The sequence below is a fragment of the Geotrypetes seraphini genome, chromosome 13 (assembly GCF_902459505.1).
Source record: "Geotrypetes seraphini chromosome 13, aGeoSer1.1, whole genome shotgun sequence".
Lineage (NCBI taxonomy): Eukaryota > Metazoa > Chordata > Amphibia > Gymnophiona > Dermophiidae > Geotrypetes > Geotrypetes seraphini.
The window spans coordinates 31179034-31196027 of record NC_047096.1 but is presented as its reverse complement, the minus strand read 5'-3'; the positions used below and the strand labels follow the sequence as shown (position 1 = coordinate 31196027).

Genomic DNA, 16994 nt, shown 5'->3' with positions numbered 1-16994 from the left:
TGTGTATACTACATACAGATACGAACCAATTAACGCAGAATGTAGGGGTTTTAGTGAGGTATTTAATAAAATTTGGAGCTCATTGACTAAATTTGTAAAAACATAATAATGTATTTTCATCATCTCTCTTCTTTTCTTTGGTTTATTTATCTTTACACATCCAGGGGTGTGGGGGGTTGGAGGGAGGGGAATAAATATTGATGGTGATATTTGGGTAACTTTATTCTTTATTTGCATTGTATATTAGGATATATTATGATATTATTATATGCAGGAAAATGAAATTATTGAATGATATTTATGTTACCTGTATAGATAATAGTGTAATATGTGGAATATCTTTTGTTCTTTCATTTTTATGACACTGTTTTTGATTAAAAATCAATAAAGAATTAAAAAAAAGAACAGCGGGCAGCAACGGGTTACCCCCCCCTACATCAATGGCAGTGGCCCCCCTCACATCAACCGCAACGCGGCTGGATCTGTTACAGGAAGGTCCCGCAATGACTGCGTCTGCCAGTCCATCTCCCTCCAACAGTCACTGCACAAGCATATCATCAACATCAATAACAAAACTCAGCAAAACATTGGTATGGCATGAAACCATTGCAAAACCAGAACACTAAACGATGTTCTAAAGCATTATGTCATACTGTACTGGAAAGAAAAATGCTCAGTCATTTTTTTCTGGCCTGCATTTTGATACTATATCACTGACATGCCATGTGCCTTGTAGGCGGAGCCTGCATGTCCTTTACAGCCCAACAAAACTATAGCTAAACGGCTCTGGGGCCCAAATTGGTTGTCCGTTATATCCGAAAGTCCATTATATGCGAGTCCACTATATGCAATGATTTTCTGCATATTTATAAAGGTGCACGGCTGGGACCAGCGGACCTCATCTGCTATAGATGAGGTTCTGTTATATTAGAGTCCGTTATAATGAGATTATACTGTACTGATATCTTCCTACTACCCTGTTTCCCCGATGGTAAGACACTGTCTTATTTTTCTTGGAAGGCCAAAATATGCTCTAGGGCTTATTTTCGGGGGGATGCCTTATTTACATTTTTTTCTAAAAAGGGGGGGGCTGTCTTATTTGACAGCTGAAGAATCGGTCGGCTGAAAAATCGTACCGTGTATGGCCAGCTTTATCCATCATACCATATATTGTACCATTTAATGTCCCCAATGTTCTCCATCAGGGAAACACAGTAAAGAGATTATTCTGTAGTGCAGCATCAGAGGGGACTTGACAATGTGAAACCATTGTTTATATACCGTATGCATTTTAAACAGGCTTTATATACAGTAAGTGGTATTGCTCACAGCAAAAGAAACCTGTCTGCGTGTCTCACTTTTGGATGTTCTGGCCGTGAACAAACTCCTGCAGTCTCCGTTAGGGAGGGATGAGGGAAGCTGCCTGTGTTTCCTTGCGCGGAGTCACGTGCGCGCGCTGCAGTCCTGTCACTTCCTCCTCTTCACTTCATGACGAGGCGCGGCACGCAGCCATGGAGGCAAATACGGTAGACGGAGGGACCACACGGAGTCACCCACCGTACCACCCGATTCGGGTAAGCGCAGGTATCGGTGGGTGGCTTATTTGCGGGGGGGGGGTGCCTTATTTTACATTTTTTTCTAAAAAGGGGGGGCTGTCTTATTTGATGGCCCTGCCTTATCATCGGGGAAACAGGGTATGCCCAGCACTGGACTCATACTCCAGGATACTAGAATCTCTATCTAGGGCTATTAGAGTGGTAGACACCTTAGAGGGACTTTTCGATAGGACGTCTAAGTTTGAGTTTGGATGCAATGGTTTAGTGAGGGTGAGGTGCCTGAGGTGGTGACATCAGAGGAAGAGCCAATGCTGGTGTGACAGCAGCTTGAGGGTTGCTGCTTGTACCATGAACCTTACAGAGGTACGGGGGAGCGGGATCAGTAGAGAGGAGGATGGGTGTTTGTAACCTCACCAAGATGGTGCCATTGTTTGGATGTTTTGGAAAAGATGCCTATCTTTTTGTTAACTAAATGAATATAGCATTGATTCAATTGTCAGTTTATGACATTATTTTGGGCAGTCTCATCATAAAAGCACCAATTTACTAGTCTTTCGAAACTCTGGCACTTCTGAGGAAATTTGTTTTGTGAACACAGAATCCTTTTAGTGGACTTTGTATGAACATATTTGGATGGCTATGCACTGTGTAAGGTTCTTAGGTGATTACTGTATTCAAGGTCAGCCTAAGGACCAGGTGAGGCAATGGCTCAAGGCGCCAGTAATAAAGGGCATGAAAAATCTCAGTTCAGTCTACCTTCAAACTCCTAAAGTGATAGATTCTGGACGGGGATTTTGGTGTTCTTATAAGCAGAGCCCTGAGCCAGTGCCTCACCTGATCCAGCAGGAGGGGGGGGGGGGGAAGAGGGGAGAGAGATACTGGATTAGAGATGGTAGAAAGAAGAGCAGAGGAAGAGATTGTGGATGGGGGAGGGTTCCCAATGCGAAAGTTGACTCAGGTCACTTGAGCCGGCCCTGACTGTATTGGATATTCTTCTCTCCCAGTCGGCTGGGGTGTTGCAGACTCAAGTCAGCATTCACAGTCCCCTGGGGGAGAGAGGTGTGGTCATGCCTTAAGGATGACATCTGTATTTAAGGAATCCATAAAATAGCTTATGAAACAGTTCAAAAGTACTGCAATATTTTTTATGTAGGACGTCAGAAGTAACGTTGGATCAGAATAGCTGAAGTGCTATACCATAGTGTCTTATCAATAGTCCCAATTTTTTTAGTTGTTTAGATATCAGTGAAAGTGCATAAACGTGCTTAAATATATAACTTGTCTTCAGTAAAAATTCTTAATTTTATCTTCAAAGTTACTGCTTCAAAAGTTAATATTTAGCAAACTTAGCTTTGTGGTCACGCCGGGGAGGGAATGGACAAGCCAACACGATCATGTTTCACCACCAGGGCTCTCTCCCCCTACAAAATTGAAAATAGTTTTAAAACACGTCTAAAGCATAGAACAACTTCATAAAGAGCAGATTGCAGGAACTAAAAAATAATTCATTAAGTCCAACAATATCTATAAACAGGAGCTCACCCTTTTTCCTTTCTCTTGCTTGTTAAGGCTCAAAGCATACTTTTGAAAATGGCATGCCGCGTTGTTTAAACAGCTGAGCACAGCCAAGGTCATGTGATTTAAAGAGCAAATCAGAGGATCAGACCAGCGTCATACACTCTACTTCCTTGTTTAAATCAAACAGTTCAACAGAGTTCAATTTAAAGATCCACAGTTGTTCTTTGTAATTGAGACTCTATTTAAGGAACATGACTGGAGGACTCTGTAAGGAGCCTGGTTCATAGCCCTTATCCTAGGACCGTCAATGAGAAGACTACAGGTACATTAGATAGATTGTGCCTGCTGGGACAGACAGTGAAAAATGCTTAAGTACTCCATATAAGTCTGAAGCTCACTGGACCAGGAAGAAACTGACAGGTCCCCAAAAAATCTATTTGAATGGCACTTAGAATTGCTTTGAGGTCAGGGCTTTGATGTGTTTTCATTATTTCTTATCCCTTTTAGCTCGAGTGTCAAAAGTCTTATTGATGAAGCTGCCAAGATGGAGAAAATAAAGTTCCAGTACATTGTTCCCATCTATGGCATCTGTGACAACCACTTGGGCATTGTCATGGAATACATGGAAAATGGATCTTTGGAGAAGTTGTTGCCCACCCTCAAAATGAGCTGGCTGCTGAAATTTCGGATTATCCACCAGATTTCCTTGGGTATGAATTTCCTGCACTGTATGAAGCCTCCCTTACTCCACTTGGACTTAAAACCCGGGAATATTCTGCTAGATGATCACTTGCATGTAAAGGTGAGGCATTAGGAGACTAGAGACACTTCAATAATCCTGTAGTTGCACCCTGTAGCAAAAGGAGCCAGTTGAGGGGGCGGGGTGGGGGGGGGGAGGATTCCTATACATTGGTCCTTTCTTCCAAGTACTCTCATACTGCATGGTGTGAGTGTATTTTATGGTGCCTATTTTCAAAGCAGATGGACATCTCAAAATGCCCCCCCCCCCCAAAGGTCCACCTGCCAAAAATGTCCAAACCTCAGTTTTTGAAAGACAGAATTTGGATGTCCTACACTGCTGTTCATCCAGATAGCAAGTGAGCATATTGTGGGTACGTTTAGAGTGGAACTAGGGAGGGCTCAAATTTAGAGTGTCTAACATCAGTAATCGAATGGAAAGAAATGTTGTAAACTAAAAAGAAGGGCATCCTAAATTAGCCCTGTTTCAATCACATCTAGGGCATAAAAAGGTATCCTGACTGAGTAGCTGACCAGTGTGGAGATTAAGGCATGACTAGGGTCATCAGATGTTCAGGAAAACTTGGACAAGCTCCATTTGTAGAGGACTTTCCAAATGCCCAGACAGATTTCCAAAACCTGGCCATTTGTCTGGGTTTTGGAGAGCCTCGAGCTCGGGGCCACATCTGGAGAGCCTCCAAACATGTACAGATGCAACACAATGTCATCACATGCATGCGCACATGCGTGAGACATCATCACGTTGCTCGTTGCTCAGATTGAGAATAGGTGTGGTTGACTTAGGCATCACTTAGGTGTCCGAGTTAGGCACTGGTAAATTAGGCCAAAAAAATCCTCTCCCAATATACAAGCACCTGCCTCTAGGACACCTAGCCACACCTAAGCACACCTGGGCGCCACGAGGCAGGATTCTATAAACAGCACCTAGTGGTTGATTGACAACAGCACCGACTGACGCTATATTGAACGCGCCACAAGGTGCGGTTGTCGATCAACCTCTAGACGCCATTTATAGAATCAGGCCCTAAAAGACTCCAGAAGGGACATGGGAGACTCAAAAATGAAGGAGAGGTTTTGTTAGTTTGTCCTGGGGTTCTCCATGTAGGAGCCTTTAAAAAAAAAAAAAAAAAAATTCCTGTGTAAATGTAAACTTTAGATTAGTTAACTATCTTTTTTTCCCAACCTGCATAATTAACAGTATTTTTGACTGCAAATAGACCAGTAGATACAAATGTTCTGATACCCATTGGTAGAAATGGCTAAGAAGTTTGCATGGGATTATACTGATGATTTTGTGCGCTTATTCCATTCTTTATTTTTCATATTTTATACTTACTATGCTATTATGCTTATGATGGTTCCTTCTCCCCAATATTGAGGAATTATATGTATGATTTAGGGCTCCTTTTACAAAGGCGCGCTAGGGCCTTAACGCGCGGAATAGCGCATGCTAAATTGCCGTGCGTGCTAGCCGCTACCGCCATGGGACCAGACAAAATACATCCCAGGGTGCTTAGGGAATTGAGTGATGTCCTGGCGGAACCGTTATCCGCGCTATTCAATCTTTCCCTAAGTACAGGAAGAGTCCCATTGGACTGGAAAACAGCTAACGTAATTCCACTTCACAAAAAGGGATGCAGGATGGAGGCTGCAAATTACAGACCAGTGAGTCTCACATCGATAGTGTGTAAAATTATGGAAACACTAATCAAACACAAATTAGACACAATCCTGAATGATGAAAATCTACGAGATCCCCATCAACATGGATTTACAATGGGAAGGTCCCTGCCAGTCCAATCTGATCAGCTTCTTTGACTGGGTAATGAAAAAGCTGGATATGGAGGAATCCCTGGACGTCGTGTACTTGGACTTCAGCAAGGCTTTCGATAGTGTTCTACACCGCAGGTTATTGAGCAAGATGTGTTTGATGGGATTAGGAGAAACGTTAACTGCATGGGTAAAAGACTGGCTCAAAGGTAGACTTCAGAGGGTGGTGGTGAACGATACCCTCTCCGAAACATCGGAAGTGATCAGTGGAGTACCGCAGGGCTCGGTGCTGGGTCCGATCTTATTTGATATCTTTGTAAGGGACCTGACTCAGGGGCTTCAAGGGAAAATTACATTATTCGCCGATGACGCCAAATTATGCAACATAGTAGACAATAGCACAGTGTCCGACTGTATGACGCAGGACCTACTCTTACTGGAGCAGTGGTCCTCAACTTGGCAACTAAGTTTTAATGCCAAAAAGTGTAAGGTCATGCACCTTGGCAGCAGAAATCCATGCAGAGCTTACACCCTAAATGGTGAGTCCTTAGCAAGAACTGCAGTAGAACGGGACTTGGGAGTGATCATTAGTGAAGACATGAAGACTGCCAATCAAGTGGAGAAGGCTTCATCCAAGGCTAGATAAATGATGGGTTGTATCCGAAGAAGTTTCGTCAGCCGGAAGTCCAAAGTTATAATGCCATTGGACAGATCCAGGGTGAGACTTCATCTAGAATATTGTGTACAATTCTGGAGACCACATTATCAAAAAGATTTGCGGAGAATTGAGTCGGTTCAGCGAATGGCCACTAGGATGGTCTCAGGACTCAAGGACCTCCCGTATGAGGAACAGCTGGGCAAGTTGCAGCTGTACTCACTCGAGGAACGTAGAGGGAGAGGTGACATGATCGAGATGTTCAAATATATCATGGGCCGTATTGAGGTAGAAGAGGATATCTTCTTTCTTAAAGGACCTTCGGTGACAAGAGGACATCCGTTGAAACTCAGGGGTGGGAGATTTCATAGTGACACCAGGAAGTATTTCTTCACCGAAAGGGTGGTCGACAATTGGAATAGCCTTCCAATTCAGGTAATTGAGGCCAGCAGCGTGCTGGATTTTAAGAGAAAATGGGATAGGCATATGGGATCGCTACAAGGAAGAAATTAGGGGGTGGGTTAGTAGAGTGGGCAGACTTGTTGGGCCATGTCCCATTTCTGCCGTCATCTTCTATGTTTCTGTTTCTATGTTTCCTTTTGAGCAGGCAGTAGATTTTTGGCTAGTGCACGCTAATCCGGTACGTGCGCTAAAACACTTAGCGCACCTTCGTAAAAGAAGCCCTTAGCTTTTCTTATTATTTAGTATTTTCTTCACTTTTTGGCTACTTCATTGTTTGTAACTAGGGCCCTTTTTGTCAAGCTACACTAGAGATTTTTAGCGTGAACTGACGCGGTAAATGCTCCTATGCTCATAGAATTCCTATGAGCGTCGGAGCACTTACTTCACCGGCCCATGCTAAAAATCTCTAGCGGAGGTTGATAAAAGAGGGGTGATAGTAAATGTCAGCAGATAAAGATCAGAATGGCCCATCCAGTCTGTCCAACAAGTAACCAGAGTTGAATCTGGCACTCTGCACAGGTTCCACTTCTTTATGATTTAACACTGCTAGACTTAATCTCTTCCTCTCCCTGTCAATTTAGGCACACAGACTGTACGAAGTCTGTCCAGTTCTGTTCCTACTTCCCAACTAGTGGAGTTACCATAGAAACCCATTCCAGCTTTGATCGTGATCTGTTTTTACCATTTACGGGACCCAAAATGTAGAAGTCTGCCCAGCATTGGTTATATATCCCAACCTCTGAAGCTGCCATCAAAGCTCACTCCAGTTATGAGGTCATTTAATAATAATAATTTTATTTTTGTATACCGCCATACCCAGGGAGTTCTAGGCGGTTCACAACAAATAGAAGAGTTACATACAGTGCAGTTGAAAAAAAGAAGAACATAACAAGTCAATCAAAGGGTCAAAAACTAGTTTACATTGACAATTTAAGCTTTGCTTCAATTGGATTCCATCTTTATTTTTCTAAAAAGTGATCCTCTGTGTTTATCCCACTGTACAAATGGTGCAGCTTGGTTGATTATATCTTGATAATTTATCAAAATACATTTTTCAATGCTAATTGGAATTATTGTTAGAGACTTCCAAGAGAGGACATACAGTCAGGTAGCTTGAATGGGTCTTAAGTTTATACCTTTGTCTTATTTTTGAATTTGAATAATGGTAATGCTGATATTGGTGGCTGAGATGTTATTACATCACAAACCTGTTTATAAACTATTTACAGATAGGATTCATAGTTTCTGGACCCATTTAAACTTTCTAATTCGAGTAGCCGTTGAGTTTCCAGTCACTGTGTAAATCACCCAATGTGTTCCGCCTTGATTGTGGCAGAAAAAAATAATAAATTCAGTGCTAAAATTAAATAATAAGGTGAATCAGAACAAGGAACGAACCCCACCTCATACCCTTATGACTCATATACATTTCCTTTTTGGAAATTATTTTAGGGAAACCCATTGTTATGGTTGGCTGCTCCATGAACTGAAGCTGTTTGTATGTGTATATAGACTGGCAGAAGTCATTTGGTGATCAGTAAAGCAGCCTTCTTGGTGCTCTCTGATTCATAGCAGCTGGTATCAGGTGTTATGGCTGAAATATAGATTGCTACTTACTCTGAGTAATTTTATTAGTAGGACTAGATTCACTCTGATACTTTTAGTGCTTCAACCTGAGTTATTCAGAGATGCAGGTGTATGTGGATTAGGAGGACACACTGGGATTTTGTTCAGATATGACCCCAGTGGAAAGGATTCATGTAGGGTTACCAGATTTTATGACCGTAAAATCCGGACCCATGGCCATGCCCTCAGCCCTTCCCCGCCCTGTTCCACCCATTATACCCCAGCTCCGCCCCCAACCGCTGTCCGCCTTATATTCGGCCTGAAAAATATGGGAACACATCACCCCTTCCTACCACAAACTTCACTGGCTACCATTCGAATCCAGAATCCTATTCAAATTCGCCTGCTTTTGCTACAAAACAGTATTTGGTTTATCCCCAAGCTACATCACCCCTCACTTCACCCTGAATCACAGCATCAAGAACATCCGCAGAATTCAACTTTTCGCTTTACCCTCCCTAAAACTATGTCACTCAAAAAAATTCCTTGACAAAACCTTCGCCTTCCAGGCCACCAAGCTAAACCCATGGCTAGCCCAAATGGTCCTCAAGGCCCCCAACTATCTCGGCTTTAGAAAATCACTCAAAACCCACCTCTTCCAAGACCAGACCCTTAATGCCCCTTCTTTATCTACCAACACCTCTCCCCCCCTACTGAACTACCCCCTCGACCTACTCTCCCCTACTTCTACTTCGTTGTTCTCAACTTTGAACAATTTGGTATTGAACCGCTTGTAACTCTGTTTAATTGATGTGAACCGCCTAGAACTCTTCTGGGTATGGCGGTATACAAAAATAAAGTTATTATTATTATTATTGTGCATGGATCTGCATCGGGAGGGCATCTGCACATGCGTAGATGTGATGCAATGATGTCACATGCATGCATACATGCGTATGAGGTCACCATGTTGCATCTGCGCAGATGACCTCCTGACATGGTCCCTAGCTGGAAGCTTTTCAAAACCCAGACAAAGTGCCGGGATTTGAAAAGCCGTTCAGACACCCAGAGAGTCCTCTAAAAAGAGGCCATGTCCGAGTAAATCTGAATGTCTGGTAATCCTAGATAAGGCGATCTGCAAATCCCTCTCACAAAACAGGAAATGAAAAGCATCCCAGCTTTTTTTTTTTTTTTTTTTCTTGCCGAATTCGTAACATTGTTTTTTTAAAAAAATTCTTTATTCATTTTCAAAAATTACATTAAGTGTTAAATATTTTCATTCACAGTAACAATAAATACATCACTTATAAACAATCATTGGTACATTACATAAATTCTTATCCCTACCCCTCTCCCATCCCTCCCAACCATATACTCCATTATTGTATGATACATGTAATAATAAAATACTCCCTTCCCTACCTCATAAACTGATAAAAATAAGGGAAATAATTTTACTTAATCCTGACAATATTTTGTTAATGTTAACAAATCCAGCTTTCTGTGAGCAGCCAGATGCATACACATATCCAAATTGGTGCCAAATAATTTTAATAATTGGTTGTCAGTGTCCAGTTATTGCTCATTGGCCAATTTACTTGCAAAGGCGCCATAGATGGAATATGGGGAAGTATGCCCGCTACATGTCTGTGTACACTAAAGCCAAAATGAGGACAGGGAAAGCAAGGCAGTCAGGCAGGGTGCAAGTCCTTGGGGTGTGTTGGCACCAGGGCAGAAGGATCCACCCAAAACTGTGCATGTTCTTTCTAAGCTTGGCAGTGGAAGGCACAATTATTGCTGACACTTTCATCTAGTAAAGCTTTAGCTCATCGCTTTCTGTCTGTGTGATGCCAGTGAACACACAGAGGACAAACAGGAGGCTGCATTTGGCCCCATTAAGGAGAAGTTGGAGTATGGACAATACATAGGATTGGTCCCATTGAGGAAGAAGTTGGAGTGAGGGGGTGGGGATCAGTCTTCAAGGACCATTGGTGAAGTGGGGAGGTTTGGGAGTTCAAGTACCAATGTGGGAGTGAGGTGGTTTGGAGACTCAAGGAACAAAAGGATTTCGTAGGTGAGGCTTAGAGGATCAGAGAGTGGTGTATGCATAGCAAAAATAGACAGGGACAGATTTTTCAAATTAAGGAGATCAACAAGTACAAGGGGGCACTCAGAGAAATTGAAAGGGGAGAAGTTTAGAACAAACGCTAGGAAGTTCTTTTTCACACAGAGGGTGGTGGATACATGGAACGCGCTACCGGAGGATGTGATAAACAGGAGCACACTACAGGGGTTCAAAGAAGCTTTGGATAGGTACTTGGAAGACAAAGGGATTGAGGGGTACAGATAAGAGTAGAGGTAGATTATAGGGATGGGATTAGAGGTAAATTATAAAATTAATCAGGGATCACTGTTCAGGCACTAGGCCTGATGGGCCGCCGCGGGAGCGGACCGCTGAGCAAGATGGACCTCTGGTCTGACTCAGCGGGGGCAACTTCTTATGTTCTTATGTTTGTTCTTATGCACAAGCAGGGGAGAGGGAAGATGGTGAAAATTTGATTGACAGAATGGCATGCTAAAATGCTTAGTTACAGTACTGGCGTATATGGCTGTTCAAAGCACAGCAGATGTCCCAGGAGAGGCTTAGGCATGAGGATTTGTAGAAGAAGAGAAGCAGGGCAAAAATAAAATGTAGCAGTAATCTTTGGAATGCATAGCTCCTCATATAATAGCATTGAATTATACTGACTACTGTCTCCGTAAATGCACAAGAATGATTTCAAAGTGTATGACCAAGTGACATTAACAACAGATTTCAGGGTCAACTCCAGGGTTAATATTCCGGGTTAGGGCAAGCAAGCCAGAAGTCTGAGGACCCTTTACACAAGAAGACCCCATGATGAAGTTGAAGGGAGAATATACGGTGCAGTGGTGATTTTGTGCCAGGTCATCAATTTTTTTTGAACTTGCTTCCTTTCCCCATTGCAACTGGTACAATGATGTGGCAAAGTGGCTGGCCGTGCAAAAACAGGAATTAATTTAAAAAGTACTGAGATGTAATCTGTGCTCTCTTTTACTCCTGTTTCAGATTTCTGACTTTGGATTGTCCAAATGGATGGAGCAGTCCTCGCAGATGGAATATATAGAATGGTCGGCCATTAGGGGCACCTTGAGCTACATTCCCCCTGAAATGTTTCTGCAAAGCACTAGGATTCCCAGCACAAAACATGATGTGTATAGGTAAGGACTATATTATGATTAAGGCTGGCTTCAATTCTTAGGTGTACAGGCCAACAGAATTTTGGTTTCAGCCTTGGCTTCACTGCTTGAAACCGGCCAAAATCCATGTTTGATATTGTCTCATTTTAGCTGAAAAAACCTGTGCATTTTCAGATGCAAATGAAAATATTGTACTGCCCCCACTCTGATCCACCCACTGGCAGCAGTCCCTCCCCTGTACACACTTGCTGGTGGCCCCCTCCGAGACACACCCCTGGCTGCAGGTCCCCTTCTAGGCTTACCTATTCATTGGTGGAGTAGTGGGCACAGGAATGATCCAACTAGGCTACTCCTTTAAAATGGGTTGTCAGGATTTCCAGCGATAGTATTAAGACTCCTGTGCCCACAACCCAACCAATGAAAAGGTAGGCCCAGTTGGGACCCAGATGGGGTTTGCTGGTGGGGGTGTCTGGTAGAGGACCTTATTTTGGTCAGATGGGAGGGATGGGACCGGGACCGGGACCAGATTTGGTTTCAGCCAAAATCAAGCAGCCATTTTGGCCCCAGATTTGGTTTTGGCTGTACCAAGTCCAAAGATATTAGTTTTGGGCTGACTCTACTTAGGTGTTTATAGATGTAAATTTAGGTGTTTACTTTCCAGATAACCAGGAATTCTTTGATGGTATAAAAAAACAAATTTATCATTGTTTTCACACCACAGGTACCAGTGATGTGCAGTCCGGGCCTTCAGGTGATTCACCCAACCCCCTGAAGGCCCTGAGAGTACTGCTCTTAATTTGAATAGTTGAGCCGCTTCTGCATAGGTAAAAAATCGATGCTGGCATTTATACATTCAAAATCTCCAGTGATGTCGCTCTTTTTAAAATGTGTTCATTGTTACCCTACTGTTCTGTATTTCAAATATTTCAATAAAGATGATTGAACTAAAATGTGTTTCTTACTGAAATGGTAATTCCAACAGCATAAGATCCAAAAAGGAGCAGAATACGCCTGGTCTTCCAACAACATAACATTTGCAAGTGCATTCATGCACATCAATATGTATTTTATGAAAGATTCTGCATTTAGCAGAGTCTTTTGTAAAGTATATAGGAAGGGTGAATATCCTGCCTTGGACATCCCATTTCCCACCTGTATGCTCCATGCAAAATTAGGTTTTATAGATCTGCCAATCCAGAAAAAAACTGGGCTCAAGAGAAGCTATCACCTTGGTGACTATCTCTATTTTTACTGAACAGAGGCAAGAATTAAAAAAACATTGGTATTTTTTTTACTTGTAAAGATTTCCAAACTATCTTTGTGGCATTAATAAACAATGCTGTGTATTTATGTTGGCAGCTTTGGGATTGTAATTTGGGAGATTTTAACCCAGAAGAAGCCATATTCAAGTGAGTATATGATTTTCATGTGGGATTGTTTACACTGGTTTTGGAGTGGATTAGAAATTAAATTAGAGTGTTTTCACCCTTTTTTTTCCCCCTTATTGGTAATATTTCCTTTAAGATGTATATTTAATTTCCTTTATCAAAGTTTCTGTTCTTTGATGTGAAAATGAAGAAATAATAATTAAAAAAATAGAAATTGAGGGGCACGTGATGCCGGGAGGGTGAACGGACGTGCCTCTGTGTAGCTCTGGGCCGCGCCGACATATCACGCTCAAAAAATCTGCTTTTAACTGAACGGCGCACCGCCTAACCTTGCGACCCTGAACGGCCTCGCTGTGTTGCTACTGCCCCGTTGAGTTTCCTTGGGCTGGGCAGGTTTGATGGCAGCGAAATCGGCTCGAACCGCGAGAGACAAGCAGAGGGGACAGGATGGCAAGATGGCGGAACACCACGAGGTGCCGGTCTTTACCTTGGAGGCAGCGGCGGTTCAAGATCTTACGCGTTCGCTGACCCTAGTAATGGAGGACAAGCTTGCTACAATTCATACCTTCATGGAAGGTATCAAAGAAAGTTTGGACTCACAAGCCGGCCGGCTCCAGAGCGTCGAGGACAGGGTAGCCCAGCAGGAGGACGTCATGGCCAATATTGAAGAGCGCCTTCGCACGCTTGAATCAGCGAATGCAACCACGGGGGAACGTCTTGAAGATATGGAGAACAGAGGACGGCGCAAGAATTTGCGGTTTGTGGGGATACCCACCTCCATCAGGGATGTCGATCTGCGCACATGGCTGGAGGAGTGGCTGCCCAAGGCTCTTGCTATGCCTGACCGGCTGGCGCCATTTTCCATCGAGAGGGCTCATAGATTGGGCTCCCGCCGAGACGACGATTCCCAACCCCGGCCGGTCATCGCCCGTTTTCTTAGTTACGCTCTGAAGGAGCGTGTACTGGCCCAATACCGCAAGGGACGAGATCTTAACCTGCTCCTGGAGGGTCGTAAGGTGCTTATCTTCCAGGACTTCTCGCCTCAAGTCTCCTCGAAGCGACGAGCCATGGCGCCCCACTGCAGTGAGTTGTTTAAACGTAACATCCGCTTTTCCTTACTGTACCCTGCAAGGGCAAGAGTGACCTATAATAATTCTACTGCTTTCTACAGCACACCTGAAGAGCTGGAGGGGTTTATTAAATCTATACCGGCTACACTGCAGGGGGCTCAGCACCCTTCCTGAGTCGGCCTGGCACAAGTCCTTTCGAGAGCCACCATGATGCCTTCCCGATTTTTGTTTTTTCTGTCTTTGTTGATAGCGGGAAGGTGGCTTTGCAAGCCACGATTGCCACTTGCCCTTCATTGTGCCGGTTGCGGGGTCGGCTGGATGGATGCCTTAGGGGCCTGAGGCGGCTGCACTTTCCCCGATGGCAGTTGCCCACCTATCTTTAAGACTTCTACGTTTGCTTTCCACCTAGCCTGCTTTCCAGCAACAGCTACCCCACTTCGTCGCAGTGGTCGTGGGGGTCTGTGGGACAGTGATCTTGGACTGGAGCCCCTGAATCTTCCACCTCTACAGGACCTCTGGTGGATGCTTCCAGCTCTGTATGGTGGACATCTCAGACGTAGGGCATTGAAAGTACTCTTATTCAGTGTTCAGCATGTTTCTTTGTCTCTCCACGAGCCTTGTTCACCAGGGGCTACACTGTGCAGTGTACTGCACTTTTCTGGTTCCACATGTTAAATGAAGGTTATATTATATTTTATACAGTGCGTTATTCTCTCTTCTAGAATTTGTCTTAGTGGACTTTGGGAAGCTAATCATGTTGCAGATATCACCATCGGCTTTGTTTGCTTTGCACCCTACCTCTGTGGAGGCCCTGGTCTTGCCGAAATCTGGCAGCTCTGGGGTCGATGCACTGTCCGCTTTGGTGCGGCCTGGGGCTACATGGTTGGGGACACTAAGGGTTGGGGTTTAGCAAGGGATTTCCCATGCTCTGTTTGGGATTGGGGTATGTGGGGGAGGGGAGGGAGGGGAAGGGGGTGATAAACATGTTTAGTTTGTATGTGATGGTATGCTTGGGGTTGTATGATTGTTTTCTCTGCCGGAATGATGAGGCTTGTTGGGGTATTTTACTGTTTGCATTTTCTCTTATGATGCTGTGTATGTTTTCCAGGGAGGGATATAGCTGGGATGTCCTCCTCTGGTCTATTTGTTCACTCCATATCTGTTTTTCCTTACTCTGTGCTCTTTATCTGCTATGCCTTTACTGAAAGTGAAATCCCTAAATGTGGATGGGATCCATTCCCCTATTAAACGTACGAAACTATTAGCCTATCTTAAAAGAGAACACCCTGACATTGCCTACTTACAGGAGACACATCTGACGCCCATTGAACATAGTAAGCTTCGCCGGGATTGGGTGGGGCAGGTATACCATGCTTCTTATACAGCTAGGAAATGTGGGGTGGCTATCCTTATCCACAAAAACATACCCTTCCATATTCATAGCCAAATTGCTGACCCTCATGGCCGGTACATTATCCTGGTTGGGGAACTATGGGGCAAACCTTTAGTACTATGTAATATCTATGCCCCAAACCTCTATAACCCTGCATTTTTTGTGTCATTGGTGGGCCACCTGGCTCCACTTATGCCCCAACCGCTCATTTTGGGTGGGGATTTCAACTTTGTAGCTCACCCCCAATGGGATCATAAACCTGCTAAACCGGCTCCGAAGGGACACTTCACTAAAGGTGTGCACTTCCTCATGAAGGAACTGGGTCTGCTGGACTCTTGGCGTACTCTGCATCTTAATGAATACGATTTTTCTTTTTACTCCCACCCCCACTCGACTTATTCGCGCATTGATTATATCCTTATCTCTGCTTCGTTCTTCCCTTATCTCACGGATGCCAGCATTTCTGCGCCGCTGATTTCTGATCATGCTCTTTTAGGCCTTACCTTACAGTTTGGCTCTCCGGCAGTGGGTCGAGTTTGGCGTATGTCTCCCCACCTCTTCACTGACGCTTCGTTCCGTGAATTTTTCCAGAAGAAATGAGATGAATTTGTTCACACCAACTCTGTGGAGGATGCAGGCCCCGTTATCTATTGGGAAGCTGCTAAGGCGGTCATGCGGGGACATATTCTGGCCTACTCTGCCTCCTTGAAAAAACGACGTGATAGTGAACTTCTTTCTTTGTCCAGAGATCTTGCTGCTTATAGGACTCTTCATATTTCTCGACTTGATGATGAAACCAGAAAAGCCATGAGTACTCTTAAATCTAAAATTAATCTTCTTTTAGATCAGCGAGCTAGCCGTAACATTTATTGCTATAAATATAAACTACACCGGTGGGGTGATAAAACGGGGCGGCTGTTAGCCAATTTGGTGCGACCTCATAAAGTGCGACACACTATAACTGCTATCAAAGACAAACAGGGAACTACATCAAGCTATTACACAGCAATTTGTGAACTTTTACTCCGACCTTTATGCCGCTCAACCCTACGATGCGGCCGCTAGTGACCATTTCTTTCAGGGCATTTCTCTCCCTAGTTTAAATGATGTCCAACGCGCTGATCTTAATGGCCCCATTACAGGCGAGGAGCTGCAGGTGGCCATCAAAAAACTTAAGCTAGTTCACAGACATTTCATACTACTTTATCTAATTTTCTCCTTCCAACTCTGAAAGCTTTAGAAAACATTCTACACTGCATTAACATTAAAGGCTCCAAATTAGAACCTATCCCTCCATTTTTTCTGAAACGCCATTTTACTGTTTTTGGACCATATTTACTTCAAATTATTCACACTAGTCTGTCCACAGCCAAAATCCCTCCTGATTGGAAACATTCCATTATATTTCCAATTATCAAAGATCCAAAAAATAATCTGGACAACTGTTCCAATTACAGACCAATAGCAAACCTCCCTTTTTATGTAAATTAACTGAAAAAATTGTATTTCAACAACTAGCCGATTATGTTGATAAAACACACGTTCTTCACCCAAATCAAACCGGTTTTCGCATAAACCATTCCACAGAGTACTCACTACTCGGTCTCACTACATCCATAAATTATTATCTTGATCATC

The 16994-nt window shown here is 43.6% G+C and overlaps 1 protein-coding gene across 2 annotated transcripts in view; it reads left to right on the top strand.

Moving 5' to 3' along the window:
- ANKK1 (ankyrin repeat and kinase domain containing 1) overlaps positions 1-16994 on the top strand; it is a 45950-nt gene that overhangs the window by 16401 nt on the left and 12555 nt on the right. For both annotated transcript variants that reach the window (XM_033918457.1, XM_033918458.1), the window contains exons 2-4: positions 3582-3876; positions 11375-11526; positions 12865-12914. In XM_033918457.1, the coding sequence (XP_033774348.1) occupies positions 3582-3876; positions 11375-11526; positions 12865-12914 (497 nt within the window). The remainder of the gene's footprint in view (positions 1-3581; positions 3877-11374; positions 11527-12864; positions 12915-16994) is intronic.